Source organism: Mercenaria mercenaria, chromosome 6 (assembly GCF_021730395.1).
Source record: "Mercenaria mercenaria strain notata chromosome 6, MADL_Memer_1, whole genome shotgun sequence".
Classification (NCBI taxonomy): Eukaryota; Metazoa; Mollusca; class Bivalvia; order Venerida; family Veneridae; genus Mercenaria; species Mercenaria mercenaria.
Genome location: NC_069366.1, coordinates 12,112,906 through 12,130,467, shown reverse-complemented (window position 1 = coordinate 12,130,467; position 17,562 = coordinate 12,112,906). Strand labels below are relative to the sequence as shown.

The following is a 17,562-nucleotide window of genomic DNA, read 5'->3' as shown; positions in this document are numbered from 1 at the left end:
TAGGTATAAAAATAGAAAAACCTTGTGACCTCAAAACCTTGTGACCTCTCTAGAGGCCATATTTTTCATGAGATCTTCATGAAAATTAGTGAGAATGTTCACCTTGATGATATCTAGGTAAAATTCAAAACAGGGTCACGTACCTTCGAAAACTAGGTCAATAGGTCAAATAATAGAAAACCTTGTGACCTCTCTAGAGACCATATTTTTCAATGGATCTTCTTAAAAATTGGTCAGAGTTTTTATCTTGATAATATCTAGGTCAAGTTCAAAACTGGGTCACATGAGCTCAAAAACTAGGTCACTATGTCAAATAATAGAAAAAACGACGTCATACACAAAACTTGGTCATGTTGGAAGAGGTGAGCGATTCAGGACCATCATGGTCCTCTTGTTATCTTTCCATTTTCTTGTAATTAAAGGTGAAGGATGCCAAATGCTGGAATTGTTTCCTATGTACTGAGTATTCTACTTGTACTCATGGCCGACTAGTTCCACAGGAAGACTGGTCACTGGAGCTGGTCAAGTTCTTCCAAGCAGGCCAAGTCCCTTTGGTAATATATTTTACATTTCTGCTAGTCATTTAGATAGACTTCATATCATTTTTGTATGTTTAAGAAATAATATATCCCAAACAGTGATTTGTCATTGAATAAAATCACTGTTTAGAGTGTAGATGCGAAAGAATTATATCACGAGGCACAGCAAATGAGCAGATAACTTTTTAGCTCACCTGTCACATAGTGACAGGGTGAGCTTTTGTGAACGCCTTTCGTCTGTCGTCCGTCCACAATTTCTTGTCTGCACGATAAAGGTTTCATTTATGATTTTATTTTAACCAAACTTGCACACAACTTGTATCACCATAAGATCTCAGTTCCTTTCTTGAACTGGCCAGATCCCATCATGGGTTCCAGAGTTATGGCCCCTGAAAGGGCCAAAATTAGCTATTTTGACCTTGTCTGCATAATAGCAGCTTTATTTATAATTTGATTTTTACCAAACTGGCACACAACTTGTATCACCATAAGATCTTGGTTCCTTTCTTGAGCTGGCCAGATTCCAATATGGGTTCCAGAGTTATGGCCCCTGAAAGGGCCAGAATTAGCTATTTTGACCGTGTCTGCACAATAGCAGCTTCATTTATGATTTTACTTTAACCAAACTTGCACACAGCTTGTGTCACCATAAGATCTTGGATCCTTTCTTCAACTGGAGAAATTCCTTTATAGGTTCCACAGTTATGGCCCCTGAAATGGCCAGAATTAGCTATTTTGACCTTGTCTGCACAATAGCAGCTTCATTTATGATTTTATTTTAACCAAACTTGCACACAACTTGTGTCACCATAAGATCTTGGATCCTTTCTTCAACTGGCGAAATTCCTTAATGGGTTCCACAGTTATGGCCCCTGAAAGGGCCAGAATTAGCTATTTTGACCTTGTCTGCACAATAGCAGCTTCATTTATGATTTGAATTTAATCAAACTTGCACAAAACTTGTGTCACCATAAGATCTTGGTTCCTTTTTTAAACCGGCCAGATCCCATCATGGGTTCCAGAGTTATGGCCCCTGAAAGGGCCAAAATTAGCTATTTTGACCTTGTCTGCACAATAGCAGCTTCATTTATGATTTGATTTTAACCAAACTTGCACACAACTTGTATTACCACAAGATCTTGGTTCCTTTCTTGAACTGGCCAGATTCCATCATGGGTTCCAGAGTTATGGCCCTTTAAAGGTCCAGAATTGACTATTTTGGCTTTTGCAGCCATATAGATACTTCATTTCTGGTTTTATTTGATACAAACTTCCAAAATATCTTCAACAACAATAAATCTTGGATTCCATGACAAATCAGATCCAATCGTAGGTTCCAGAGTTATTTTATATCTGATTACCTCCCCTGATAGTAATCAAAATGGATTTATATCAGTAAGTACTTATAGGACTTATTTGAAATTTCATTATTGTCATTAGTTGGACTGAGCCAATCAGGGTAGATAACTATGGACTGATTTTATGTCAGATTACCTCCCTTTATTTCAAATTAAAATGGGTATATCTCCCTAACTAATGAAGATACTGATCTGAAATTTCATTTATGTCAACAGATTTATTTGGCAGATCCTTCTTTTGTTCACTTACAATAATTGTTTTTTTTAATTACTTCCCTTTTATGTTACTATAAATAGCTTATTTTTAGTAACTTTTTTATTATTGGCTGTAGGGAAAAACCCGAGACCACTTTTCTGTGAAACAACATGGATGGTACCTCCAGTTTTTAGGTGTATTTTGACATAAATGTACCTTGTAAGAATTTTGTTTTCTTTTTGGTTAAATTTCTTCCCTTTGTTGTTCCTGTCCTTTTGACTTTGATATTTTTTTTTGAGGACCTTCTTGTCCTCAAGTGCAATGATAACAGGTGAGCGATATAGGGCCATCATGGCCCTCTTGTTGTTTTTGTGGTGAAGTTGTGCGAAACTTAGCAATCATGTGTTTCTCAAAAACAGTGGTCCTTCATCAAAAGCTGGGAAGTTGCTATATATCCTAAAATTGTTTCTGTGTGACTTACAACCAAACATAAATGGTATGTATTGGATAAATATACTTCTCAAGAACAATGAGTGATTCAGACAAATTGTTATCTTGCTGAGATCAGTTTACCTTGTCAGTTGTAGTTATGATGACTGTATTGTATTTTGCTATTCAGTGTGATGATTTACAGTACATGAAGACAAACAGTAAGAGAAAGCTGAGAGTATTGTCCATGTTTGATGGTATTGGAACAGGTAAATACAGATAGTTCATAATCCCAAAGCCTAATACCATACAGCCATCCAACCAGCTATGTTAAATGTGTATGCCAGTCAATATAGGTACACTATCCAGTTTACGCCAGTGCAGTCAAGTGCCTTCATTGACCACTAATGTCTATGGTGAGTTAAATGTTTGACTGGCATACACATCTTACTTGCAATTTTGTGTGGATCAATGTGCTTTTGGTTAACAGAGTAAACAGTTCTTGCATTATTTCTTTGATTCAAGATGTTTATTACCCTTTTGAAGAAGGATGTTTGGGTATTTTTTTGCCCATTGTTGGTCAGTTTAAAGGGTCAATTAATAGGTCTGGCAGTGGTTGACTTTGTTTTGGCAAAAAAAGAAAAAAAAAAGCAATAGAGAACATTAAGCATATGCCAGTCAGACTTACAGGATGATTCCCCTTTTTGGGAAATACTACCCCTGCAAGTTCAGGAATAATACCGTAAGTCAGTAAAGACTGAAAAAGCTCTTGGAATGCTACTGCCTACAGCTGTTTTAAAATTAATAAAATGTTTTACTGCGGTTTTATAATCTAAGTCAGTGTGTCAAACTACAGGGAATTCCCTATTGCGTTGTTCAACAGATTCATACACTCTTATAGTTTCTTGTACTTCTTTGAGATCTCTAAGGGCTTTCAACATTACCTTTATTTGCATACATTAAAGATATTCAAGGTTGTCAGCTAGAGAAAAGTGCAGATGCTTGCTCAATAAAGTAGATTACCATCAAATGTACTAGTGTTAAGACTTGTGGAATGACTGGCCATTTACTGTTGCTAAATGATTGTATATAGAGATCTGAGGATATGGACAAAGTACTGTGATAACTGAAAATTATGTTTTCAGGTAGATCCGACAGGCTGTCATGTTGGCTGATAATTACATATTTTTTACCAACATCTGTTGTTTAATATTAGGGTGCGTGCATAAGAGTTTGTAGTGTGAATAAATATTTTGCAGGAAAGCTAGTGTTAGATGAGTTAGGGTTAGACGTAGAGGTATACTACGCCTCGGAGATAGAACCAGATGCCATCCTTGTCTCTAGATACCATCACGCACCAGTACACCTAGGTGACGCTTGGGACTTGGATAGAAATAAGGTATTATAAAAGTGCCATGCTTTAAGTTTTGAAATGGAATAGACAATATGACAAAGCTGTGTAGGGAATCTTGGACGTTGGTCTTCAGTGTAAGAGATTTTAATAAAACAGACAAGAGTTACCTAGCTATGCGTAGCTAATATTTTATATTTCTGTACTATACACTGTAAATGTACTTTATATCTTGTTGTTGTTTTTTTGAGGAGTGGGGGTGTGTATACAGCTTCACATGTTTATAATAAATGTTCATGGAAAAAAAATGAAAGAAGTTTAATGAAATTCTACCAATTTGTTAGTTTGTTATATACAAATACGTGGATTTTTAAACAAAGGGCAATTACTCTGAAGTTACAAAAGAGATCTTGACAAAATTGTGTGTGCACTACCACATTATGGTAATCTAAATTCAGTTTAAGTTTCATAGTTCTAGGTCAAATATGTCACAAGTTATGAAGCAGAAATTGCCATATCTATAGTACCCTATATAGTTAACACTAGAAACTTCTAAGGGCCATAACTCTGGTGTTACTTGGGCAATTTGACTGAAACTTGACGGGCCGCGTTTCCCTATTGTGTTGAAGATGTATATGAAGTTTTATTTAAATATTCCCAACCACTTCCTAGATGTGGCTGCGGACGGACGAACAATGCCAAAACTATATCCCTCCGCCTTTGGCGGGGGATAACAAACAACAACCTCTTATATGATTCTGTTCTATAGTAAAAAAAACAACAAACTTTTGTGTCATTGTTGTGTAACATACTTGAGACTTAAAATTATTTGTTGAAAAGTTAAATAATTAAAAAAAAGAAGAAAAAAAAGAAAAATAGTTTGTTGAAAGTTTTGTACTACCCATTTTTAGCTCGACTTTTCGAAGAAAAAGTAGAGCTCTTGCACTGGCCTCGGTGTCGGCATTGCCGTTAGTTAAAGTTTTTGATAAAGTCAAATACTTTTGTTACTATCAAAGCTGTTGACTGGAAACTTAAATAGTTTTTGTGCCCCCACATGAGTGGTGGGGGCATATAGATTTGGTCTTGTCCATGTGTGTGTGCGTCTGTCTGAAGTTCGTGACGCACCTAGCTCAAAAAGTATTTGATATAAATTGATGAAACCTTGCATGAGTCTTAACCATGTTATGAACTTGCGCACCTCCTATTTTTCATCTGGCTCCGCCCCCTATTTCCAGAGTTATGGTCCCTGAAATAGTCAAAAATGCATATTTTCACCTTGTGATGCGCCTAACTCGAAAAGTATTACATATAAATTGATTAAACCTTGCATGAGTCTTTATCATGATTCTAACCATATGTTGATCCTCCCTCATGTATATAGATAATTAATCATAGACTGACCTTTATAATTATATTTGTATATATTCTTGCTAGGGATGGCAAAGCATAGCAATTTTGGTATTCGAGTATTTGGTCAACCTTCCGAACGAATATTCGGTCATCAAATGATCAACAAATCAACTCAAAATTTGTGAATTTATCATGCCCTAAGCAGCGATCTGCATTAATTCTACTTTTGTTTACACCGGAAGTAATTAAGACATTGACAAATTAGGACTGACTAATCGTTTATTCATCTTTTTATGCCCCCGAAGGGAGGCATATAGTTTTTGAACCGTCTGTCTGTCCGTCGGTCTGTCGGTCTGTCAGTCTGTCGGTCCGTCCGCAATTTTCGTGTCCGGTCCATATCTTTGTCATCGATGGATGGATTTTCAAAAAACTTGGCATGAATGTGTACCACAGTAAGACGACGTGCAGTGCACAAGACCCAGGTCCGTAGCTCAAAGGTCAAGGTCACACTTAGACGTTAAAGGATAGTGCATTGATGGGCGTGTCCGGTCCATATCTTTGTCATCGATGGATGGATTTTCAAATAACTTGGCATGAATGTGTACCACAGTAAGACGACGTGCAGTGCGCAAGACCCAGGTCCGTAGCTCAAAGGTCAAGGTCACACTTAGACGTTAAAGGATAGTGCATTGATGGGCGTGTCCGGTCCATATCTTTGTCATCGATGGATGGATTTTCAAATAACTTGGCATGAATGTGTACCACAGTAAGACGACGTGCAGTGCGCAAGACCCAGGTCCGTAGCTCAAAGGTCAAGGTCACACTTAGACGTTAAAGGATAGTGCATTGATGGGCGTGTCCGGTCCATATCTTTGTCATCGATGGATGGATTTTCAAATAACTTGGCATGAATGTGTACCACAGTAAGACGACGCGCAGTGCGCAAGACCCAGGTCCGTAGCTCAAAGGTCAAGGTCACACTTAGACGTTAAAGGATAGTGCATTGATGGGCGTGTCCGGTCCATATCTTTGTCATCGATGGATGGATTTTCAAATAACTTGGCATGAATGTGTACCACAGTAAGACAACGTGCAGTGCGCAAGACCCAGGTCCGTAGCTCAAAGGTCAAGGTCACACTTAGACGTTAAAGATCATTTTTCATGATAGTGCATTGATGGGCATGTCCGGTCCATATCTTTGTCATTCATGAATGGATTTTAAAATAACTATGCATGAATGTGTGACACAGTAAGACGATGTGTCACGCGCAAGACCCAGCTCCGTAGGTCAAAGGTCCTAAACTCTTAACATCGGCCATAACTATTCATTCAAAGTGCCATCGGGGGCATGTGTCATCCTACGGAGACAGCTCTGGTTGAATATGAAATATTTGTTATCTACCTTCATTTACATATAATTTATATAGGTTTATGTATTTTTTACATGGATGTAGCCCTCCCATAAGTAAGGTTCTCTCCACACATATTACACATAGCCGGCTTACTATCGGATGATCACGTGAAATACTTTAAAAAGACAGGTGGCATTGCTTGCATTTTGACAAGTAGATTCACGTAATAGCATGAACAATATATATTTTCAGTTAAACGAGATGTTTGAGACTGTGGGGTTGGGGAGTCTAATAAAAGATATATTTTGCTTAACTTTACTCTTTATCTTGCATGATCATAAGAGGCGACTAATAGGGTCTTAACACTTCAACCAGGTTTTACTGTAACTCTGTGATTCCAGCAGGTATGCAAATTTTGATTTCATACCTCATGTTTTTATTTCGATGTAAATGAGATGTGGAACCAAAATTTGTAGTCCTGTTTGGCGCCATATAACCTATACTGTGTTGGTGCGCCGTTAAACCCAAATAAATAAAAACTCTTTATCTGAATATTGAGTAGATTCTACTAATTTTACCATATGAAATGCTTTATTATCAAGTGGATGATCCGTTTTACATAAAAAATAATATTCATCACATTTGACTTGTTTTCAACACTTTTCGGCATTTTTCTTTACTCAAATACATCTTTTATCGACTTTGATCAAAATCCGAGTCATTAGTTCAAGTGCTAGCTGATGATTTTTAATTACACGCAGTTCGCACCTACCGAAAACAAGACAATTTGTAACAGATTTACATCAGTGTGGGACCAATAAAATTTTCTAAAGGTAAGCAATTAGCGGTACTAACTACAGGGTACGATGTCATCACCATAGCAATGTACAATATCGGCATGCTAATATACAAAATGACATGTCTGACAGCGACAGAAGCCATTTTCGCGCGTATTTATAAGGAAAGCAGAATTTTGGCAAATTGGATAAACGAACATTTGGTTCTTTCATTTGGCTTTTATTTATTTCTTATGATCTTATATTTTTTCCCAATATTCGAATAGTGAAACCTTATTCGAATATTCATGTCTTGAACGAATATTCAAATACTCGAATATTCATTGCCATCCCTAATTCTTGCATATTGTTATAGACCAGAAACTGTAAAGTTTAGAGTCTAATAAAATATTCTTCTTCTTCTACATTGTCAACTTATCAAAATTATGGCCTCACTTAAACGCCATTATCCTTAATTAGTGAAGGGATATTCTAGCACTAATACATGTACATCTTTGACTTTTAGGTGAAAACTTTTACCATAAAGACTAGAGAGTGCATGGCCTGAGTCCACAGGTCCATGACCTTGAGTCAAAATGGACATAGCCCACCAGTCCAGCCTTGGTTTTTCAGCCTGCCATCTGAGACTGGTCAGACAAAAGCACAACAGAATAACAGTCAAGTCAACCTTGTTCATTTAGTATCTCCAATATGTCAATAAAGTCCAATAGTGTACATCTCCACACAAAAAAATCTTGTTGTCACTAATTCTTCTGAATATCAAATTGGTCATTACCCTACAAACTGTTAGGTCATTAATTTATGTGGAAAGGTTATTGAACTTTATATCATTTGAAGCACAAATGTAAGCAATAGCAGTGTGACGTTAGTTATGTATTATGGCCAGTTATTGAGAAAATATAACGTGTGCTCGCTCATTTTGTGTCTGAAAATGATAAGATTTGAAAGTGGACAGATTTATAGATCAGTATGAAATCAGAAATATTTGTGGGGGATGAAATATTGCAGATATGTTGTTGTGTAAAGTGACCAAGGTTTAATCTGAACAAAACAAGCAAATTTTGCATTTATTTTACCATCAAAATATTAAATCAGGGATATTACTCACATTTCCACAAAATAACTGTTTTGATCAAACCACTATATTCCATGCCTATGCGATTAAATGATTTCACATTTGTTAAAAGTCAACATTTGTTCTACAGAAGTGCAGAAATGTATAGGAACACATTTTTAGCTGGACTTTTCATAGAAAAAGTAGAGCTATTGCACTCGCCCCGGCATTGTTGCTGCCCATCACCACTGGTTAAAGTTTTTGATAAAGTCAAATATCTCTGTTACTATCAAAGCATTTGACTTGAAACTTAAAATTATTATTTACTATCAAAGTCTACACCAGGAGAAACAATCCCCATCACTCTGATTTGAATTTTGACAGAGTTATGCCCCTTTTTAACTTAGAATTTTTGATTAAGTCAAATATCTCTGTTACTATCAAAGCTTTTGACTTGAAACTTAAATTAGTTATTTACTATCAAAGTCTACACCAGGAGAAACAATCTCCATTACCTTGATTTGAATTTTGACAGCGTTATGCCCCTTTTTAACGTAGAATTTTTGATTAAGTCAAATATCTCTGTTACTATCAAAGCTTTTGACTTGAAACTTAAATTAGTTATTTACTATCAAAGTCTATACCATGAGAGCCAATCCCCATATTTCTGATTTGAATTTTGACAGAGTTTATAATGCCCCTTTTTAACTTACAATTTTTTGATAAAGTCATATATCTCTGTTACTGTCAAAGCTTTTGACTTGAAACTTAATTTTTTTATTTACAATCAAAGTCTACACCAGGAGAAACAATCCCCGTAATTCTGTTTGAATTTTGACAGAGTTATGCCCCTTTTTAACTTAGAATTTTTTTGTTAAAAAGTTTTATAAAGTTTTTACTGGCAAAGCTCTAATTCAGAGTCAAGCACTAAGAAAAGTCGAGTGTGCTGTCTTACGGACAGCTCTTGTATTACTTGTATTACATTTCTTTAATGTATGAGGTTAATTTGGAGTTATGCTCATTGCCCTGCCTGTCTGCAAATATAGATAATGATCTTTCTTTTCTTAAAGAGCTTTTGTGATCGCCCTGTGTCCGTCATCGTCGTCCGTCATCAACAGTTTGACTGTTAACACTCTACAGGTCACAATTTTGGCCCAATCTTAATGAAACTTGGCCAGAATGTTACCCTCAATCAAATCTTGGACGAGTTCGATATTGGTTCATCTGGGTTAAAAAACTAGGTCACCAGGTCAAATCAAAGGAAAAGCTTGTTAACACTCTAGAGGTCACAATTTTGGTCCAATCTTGATGAAACTTGGTCAGAATGTGACCCTCATTAAATCCTTGGACGACTTCAATATTGGGTCATCTTGGGTCAAAAACTTAGGTCACCAGGTCAAATCAAAAGAAAAGCTTGTTAACATTCTAGAGGCCACATTTATGATTGTTTCTTCATGAATCTTGGTCAGAGTGTTAATCTTGTTAATCTTGATTATCTTTAGGTCAAGTTCGAATCTGGGTCATGTAGGGTCAAAAACTAGGTCACCAGGTCAAATCAAAGGAAAAGCTAGTTAACACTCTTGAGGCCACATTTATGACCATATCTTAATGAAACTTGGCCAGAATGTTACCCTCAATCAAATCTTGGACAAGATCTGGGTTCAAAAACTAGGTCACCAGGTCAAATCAAAGGAAAAGCTTGTTAACACTCTAGAGGTCACAATTTTGGTCCAATCTTGATGAAACATGGTCAGAATGTGACCCTCAATAAATCCTTGGACGACTTCGATATTGGGTCATCTTGGGTCAAAAACTAGGACACCAGGTCAAATCAAAGGAAAAGCTTGTTAACACTCTAGAGGCCATATTTATGACTGTTTCTTCATGAATCTTGGTCAGAGTGTTAATCATGATTATCTTTAGGTCAAGTTCGAATCTGGGTCATGTAGGGTTAAAAACTAGGTCACCAGGTCAAATTAAAGGAAAAGCTAGTTAACACTCTTGAGGCCACATTTATGGCCATATCGTAATGAAACTTGGTCAGAATGTTAATCTTTATGATCTTTAGTAAAGTCCAGTTCAAATCTGGGTCAGGTTGGATCAAAAACTAGGTCACCAGGTCAGATCAGTGGAAAAGCTAGTTAACACTCTTGAGGCCACATTTATGACCATATCTTAATGAAACTTGGTCAGAATGTTAATCTTGATGATTTTTAGGTCAGGTTCAAATCTGGGTCAGGTGGGTCAAAAACTAGGTCACCAGGTCAAATCAAAGGAAAAGCTTGTAAACACTGTAGAGGCCACATTTATGGCAGTATCTCTATGAAACTTAGTCAGAATGTTAATCTTGATGATCTTTAGGTTAAGATCAAATCTGGGTCAAGTGGGTTCAAAAACTAGGTCACCAGGTCAAAAAATCAAAGGAAAAACTTATTAACACTCTAGAGACCACATTTATGACTGTATCTTCATTAATCTTGGTCAGAAAGTTAAACTTGATGATCTTTAGGTCAGGTTCGAATCTGGGTCATGTTGGGTCAAAAACTAGGTCACCAGGTCAGATCAGAGGAAAAGCTAGTTAACACTCTAGAGGCCACATTTATGACCATATCTTAATGAAACTTGGTCAGAATGTTAATCTTGATGATCTTTAGGTCAAGTTCCGATCTTGGCCAGGTGGGTTAAAAACTAGATCACCAGTTCAGATCAAAGGAAAAGCTTGTTAACACTCAATTTTGGCCCAATCTTCATGAAACTTAGTCAGAATGTTACCCTTAATAAAATCTTGGATGATTTTGATATTGGGTCATCTGAGGTCAAAAACTAGGTCACCAGGTCAGATCAAAAGAAAAGCTTGTTAACACTCTAGAGGCCACATTTATGACTTATCTTCATGAATCTTGGTCAGAATGTTGACCTTGATGACCTCTAGGTCAAATTAAAGTCTGGGTCTTGTGGGGTCAAAAACTAGGTCACCAGGTCAAATCAAAGGAGAAGCTAGTAAACTCTCTAGAGGCCACATTTATGATCGTATCTTAATGAAACTTGGTCAGAATGTTAATCTTAATGATCTAACGGTCAAGTTACAGTCTGGGTGAGGTGGGATCAAAAACTAGGACACCAGGTCAAACCAAAGGAAAAGCTAGTTAACACTCTTGAGGCCACATTTATGACCATATCTTAATGAAACTTGAAAACTTGGTCTTAATGTTTATCTTTATGAGCTTTAGGTCTAGTTAAAATCTGGGTCAAGTGGGGTCAAAAACTAGGTCACCAGGTCAGATCAGATGAAAAGCTAGTTAACACTCTAGAGGCCACATTTATGACCGTATCTTAATGAAACTTGGTCAGAATGTTAATCTTGATGATCTGATCTTTAGGAAAATAGGTCAGGTGAGCGATACAGGGCCTTCAGGGCCCTTTTGTTTTACAATACTGATTTCTGATATTTGTATCTTAGCTTAGTGGTTGAGTGCCAGCTTTAAGAGCGGGAGGTCACAGGTTTACTCCCTGGCAGCGTCATACCAAAGGCGTGAAAAATGGTACTTGCAGCTTCCCCATTTGTTTTGAATATCCATAACTTGGGGGGCAGAAATCAACAACTCTACCAAAAACATGCATTCAATGTTTTTGAACAATTTTTATGCCCCCGAGGGGAGGCATATTAGTTTTCAACTGTCCATCCGTTAGTTCATTCGTTCGTCACAACGTTAACTTTTTGCATGAAGGCACTTTACTCGTGAACCACTGCACCCTGAGGACATTCAAACTTCACATGCTGATAGTACTTATTGAGTACACGATCCCTACTGACTGTGAGGTCACCAGGTCAAAGGTCAAGGTCACAGTGGCCAATGTTAACTTTTTGCATGAAGTCACTTTACTCGCGAACCACTGCACCCAGGACCTTCAAACTTCACATGCTGATAGTACTTATTGAGTACACGACCCCTACCAACTTGGGGTCACCAGGTCAAAGGTCCAGGTCATAGTGGCCAATGTTAACTTTTTGCATGAAAGCAATTTACTCGCGAACCACTGCACCCAGGACCTTCAAACTTCACATGCTGATAGTACTTATTGAGTACATGAACCCTACTGACTTTGGGGTCACCAGGTCAAAGGTCAAGGTGCTGCAGGGGCATTTGTCACCATTAGTGACAGCTCTTGTTTTATTTCGTTATTACCATCATAACATTTACCATATTTTTGCATATATTTGAAATTTTGGAATACAGGAACACAATTTCAAGAACAGTAATTTTACATTCGAGTTATTTTGAGTACAAACTATTTTCAAAATGTTGACATGCTTGCAATATTTAATATATGAATTCTGTGAGATATCAAATAAAAAATAACATACCCACTGTTACTTACCAAAATTGTTCATATGATTCCTAAATTAAAACACGGTTGTGACATAACTTTTTGTTATCTACTGTCCACGATATAGGTTATTGTACCGACACCTCTCTATACACACTATTGTTTTACTATAACTATCCATTATTAACCTGTAACTGTCCATTCTTAAAATAATGGATACTTAAAGATTATGGACATTTAGCAGGTAATGGATTATGTATAATAACAAAGTTAAACGTTCAGAGGTGTGGGTACAGGAACCTATGAACTTCAAATACTTCATAAAAAAGTTTTGAAATATAAACTGAACATTTTACATAAGGAATAGCTGCAATAAAAAAACAACTGAAGCGGGACTTATGACTTTGATCAAAATCGGCCCCTGAGTTATCAGAATGCTATGTCCTTATGAGGGGTTTGACTAAATTGAAGATAGATAATGGAAATCAAAGAATAGGTCAAAAGCAGTTGCCGAAAAAATAGTTTAATCTTCACCTGTCAGAAAATAGTAAGCTGCCCTCCCCTTGATCACCCTAGAAAACCTACTTTGGCATTTTCAGCTGAGAATAGCTGGAAATATGCAACGAAATGTACAAAACATTTTGCTGTGTATAGAAAGTTAGCAGTAGCATTGAGAAGTAGATAAAATTGGAAAACGTGAAATTGGCATTAGCAATGGCAGTAGACACAGTAGCCAAATTGTGAAATTAGTAACACTAGCATCAGTAGCAGTAACAATGAAGCAGCAGTAGCAGTAGAAAAATGTGTAACTGGCAGTGGCATTAGCAGCAGTAGTAAAAATGTGTAACTGGCAGTGACATTAGCAGCAGTAGCAGTAGCAAAAATGTGTAACTGGCAGTGGCATTAGCAGCAGTAGCAGTAGCAAAAATGTGTAACTGGCAGTGACATTAGCAGCAGTAGCAAAAATGTGTAACTGGCAGTGGCATTAGCAGCAGTAGCAAAAATGTGTAACTGGCAGTGACATTAGCAGCAGTAGCAAAAATGTGTAACTGGCAGTGGCATTAGCAGCAGTAGCAAAAATGTGTAACTGGCAGTGACATTAGCAGCAGTAGCAGTAGCAAAAATGTGTAACTGGCAGTGGCATTAGCAGCAGTAGCAGTAGCAAAAATGTGTAACTGGCAGTGGCATTAGCAGCAGTAGGAGAGTAAGCAGTAACAGTAGAAAAATCCTGAAAATTACAGTAGAAGTAACAGCAGTGGCAGTAGTAAAAATAGTAAATTGGCAATAGCCGTTGCAAAAATGTGATATTTGTAGTAGCAATACCAACAGTATCAGAAGCATAAGAAATTAAGTGTTAAATTGGTAGAATCTATAGCAGTAATAAAATGTTACAATTGGCAGCAGCAGTAACATCAGTAGGTACGGCTCTACTTCTAATGCTCACTGCCACTACTACTGTTGATACTGCTACTGCTCCGTGCCACTGCTACTACTGCTATTGCTTCTGTTGTTACTGCTATTGCCAGTTTCACATTTCTGCTAATGCTGCTCCTGTTTCTACTGTTTTGATTGCTGCTGCTGCTCACTACTACTGTTACTGCTACTGTTACTGCCACATTCATGTTTTTGCTATTACTACTGCTGTTTCTGTTGCTGCTCACTGCTAGTGCTGATACTGCTACTACTGCTATTAATATTGATGCTACTGTTACTGCATACTACTGCTACTGCCAATTTCATGTTTTTGCTACTGCTTCCCCAGATACTGCTACTCTTATTTTCATATTTGTTACTGCAACTTTAAATTTCACATATTTTGCTGCTTCTACTGCTGCTTTTGCTACTGCCAGTTTCACATGTTTCTACTGCTACTGCTTCTGCTTATTATTCTACTGCTACTGCCACTGCCCCTGCCATTTTTAGCTCAACTATTTGGAGAATAAGGGTGCTATTCTACGCGCCCCAGCGTCGGCGTTGGCGTGAGCTTTCTTGGTTAAAGTTTTTCGGCAACCTTTGTTTTTCTTTGTTACTATTGCTTATATCTTACTGTAACTTCACATTAACATTGTTCAGCCAGGGTTTTTTTTTACGACTGGGGGAAGAGGCCCCAGCCTGTCATTGGGGGAAGAAAATAGCGCGCGACAAGCAGTTTTGGGGGATTTTTTCACTCAGGGGGGAATTTACAATTATGCATAATAAACACTTTAAACTATGTTTTTATTACATATTCTTGCAACTTTTAGCAACTATACACACTGTCACTTAGCAATAGATGGACTTGCACTAATGTTCACTTATCATTGTAACAAGGTGGGTGGGGAGAGTTGAAATGCTCAAATCATTGAATATTTAAAGATCACATGCTTTTATTCACAAAAAATGCTTTAAAATAAAGTTGCTTTTGCAAGAGTCATCATATTATTATTAAATGCATACTTTTGTTGGCTTTTTATTTCAATTGTACTAGAAAATATTGTAAGAAAGGATAAAAAAAGTCCGAAAATCACGATCGCGAAAACGTGTGACAAATATGAAAAAAACGAAAGCAAGCATTAAAAATTCTTGATAAAATTTCATCTTTTCACCAGAACTATTCCATACTTATAATATCTGATTACTTAAAACATTTATATTTTATTTTGCTCTAGCAAAATACCTCGGCAAAGATAAACTAAGATTTGCGTAACGGCCGACCGGCTTATTTAATCGAATCAAGCACATAAAATAATTACTTTAAATTAACAACACATATTACACAATACAGCATAAGCTGTTACCGCTAATTAACAAGAGGTACAAACACGATAATCTGACGCTGCATTGTTTATCAATCATCTATATTACATACTGATGATAACCACGTGTTAGTCTGCGCGTGGCGTGATTGACATCTGTCAGTAGCTAATTAACATACGACGCTCCGCCTTCTGTCATACTTACGCTGGTGTCGACAAACAGTATGAAGTTCACTGGGATTTTGATTGACAAGGGGCAGAGCTTTCAAACTCGTTACACATCAAAGAGTATTACCGTGAGACAAACAGACGCCCACGGCATATTATGTGCGGGTCAGATACAAGTTTTTATCGATTTTCGCTGGTCAAAACCGGAACCTCGGGTCCACTGAACGCTCTTCTAACATTTTTCTACTATTTCTAAAGGTTTTCACACCCACTGAAAATTGTGAAAGACCGTCTGCAATTGTGAACGGGTCCGATATTCGGTCGGGAAAATCGCTGGGAGTAATCTCCATTGCTTTGTTTACGATTTTGGAGGGGGGAATTTCGGATGTAGGGGAATTTCGACTGCGGTAGGGGAAATCCTTGGCTGTGGGGGAAATCCTCGGCTGGGGGACGAGGCCGATATTCGGCCTCTGCTATAGAATAAAAAAAAACCCTGTCAGCATGCAAACAAAGTATGTGCAGGAGCTGACCCATTATACCCAAGGTCACCAAGGTGTTATACTTAGGGTATTTTTAAGGTTAAAGTTTTTTGGCAACCTTTGTTTTTCCGTCATATCTTCGTTACTATTGCTTATATGTTACATAAACATTGTCCAGCATACAAACAAAGTATGTGCAGCGGCTGGGCCCTTTATACCCAAGGTCAAGGTCACCAAGTTGTTATACTTGGAATTATTTTCATGTTAAATTTTTTGGAAAGCTTCATTTATAGACATATCTTTGGTACTTTAAAAGATAATGACTTGAAATTGAAAACATTTCTTTATAATTATCATCTGCATGTGTGGTTAGAATCCCCATAACTCTAATTGTATTTTTGACAGAATTTTGCCCCTTTCATACTTAAAGTTCTTTTGGCAATCTTCGCTTTCTGGATATAAGATTTAAGTACAATATAAGATAATGACTTGAAACTTAAAATGTATCTTTATCATCATCATCTGCTATAATAATAAATACTGGTAAAATAAATAAATGAAATAAGATAAGATAAAAATAAATGAAAAATAAATAGAAATATAATTTGAGTTTAGCAAAGTCTTTATACTTTATGTGCATGTAGTTTCTTGGACTGTCTTTTCTGGTATAATTTAATTTTATCAAAATAAAGAATGTCAGTACCCTTTCCATACTTGACCTTTATCCCCTCTGACTAGTAGGGTCTTTTTATATCTTGGTGTATCTTCCTTTTTAGCTCACCTGTCACATAGTGACAAGGTGAGCTTTTGTGATCGGGCAGCGTCCGTCGTCCGTCCGTCCGTGCGTAAACTTTTCCTTGTGACATCTCTAGAGGCCATATATTTCACAAGATCTTCATGAAAATTGGTCAGAATGTTCACCTTGATGATATCTAGGTCAAGTTCGAAACTGGGTCACGTGGGGTCAAAAACTAGGTCAGTAGGTCTAAAAATAGAAAAACCTTGTGACCTCTCTAGAGGCCATATTTCTCAATGGATCTTCATGAAAATTGATCAGAATGTTCACCTTGATGATATCTAGATCAAGTTTGAAACTGGGTCACGTGCGGTCAAAAACTAGGTCAGTAGGTCTAAAAATAGAAAAACCTTGTGACCTCTCTAGAGGCCACATTTTTCAATGGATCTTCATGAAAATTGGTCAGAATGTTTACCTTGATGATATCTAGATCAAGTTCGAAACTGGGTTACGTGGGGTCAAAAACTAGGTCAGTAGGTCTAAAAATAGAATAACCTTGTGACCTCTCTAGAGGCCATATTTTTCATGAGATCTTCATGAATATTGGTCAGAATGTTCACCTTGGTGATATCTAGGTCAAGTTTGAAACTGGGTCACGTGGGGTCAAAAACTAGGTCATTAGGTCTATA

General features: G+C 37.1%; 1 protein-coding gene across 1 annotated transcript in view; it reads left to right on the top strand.

Annotated features, from left to right (window-relative positions):
- LOC123549639 (uncharacterized) overlaps window positions 1-17,562 on the top strand; it is a 64,399-nt gene that overhangs the window by 33,439 nt on the left and 13,398 nt on the right. The window contains exons 11-13 of the mRNA XM_053546668.1: window positions 423-554; window positions 2,713-2,791; window positions 3,782-3,921. Of these exons, the coding sequence (XP_053402643.1) occupies window positions 423-554; window positions 2,713-2,791; window positions 3,782-3,921 (351 nt within the window). The remainder of the gene's footprint in view (window positions 1-422; window positions 555-2,712; window positions 2,792-3,781; window positions 3,922-17,562) is intronic.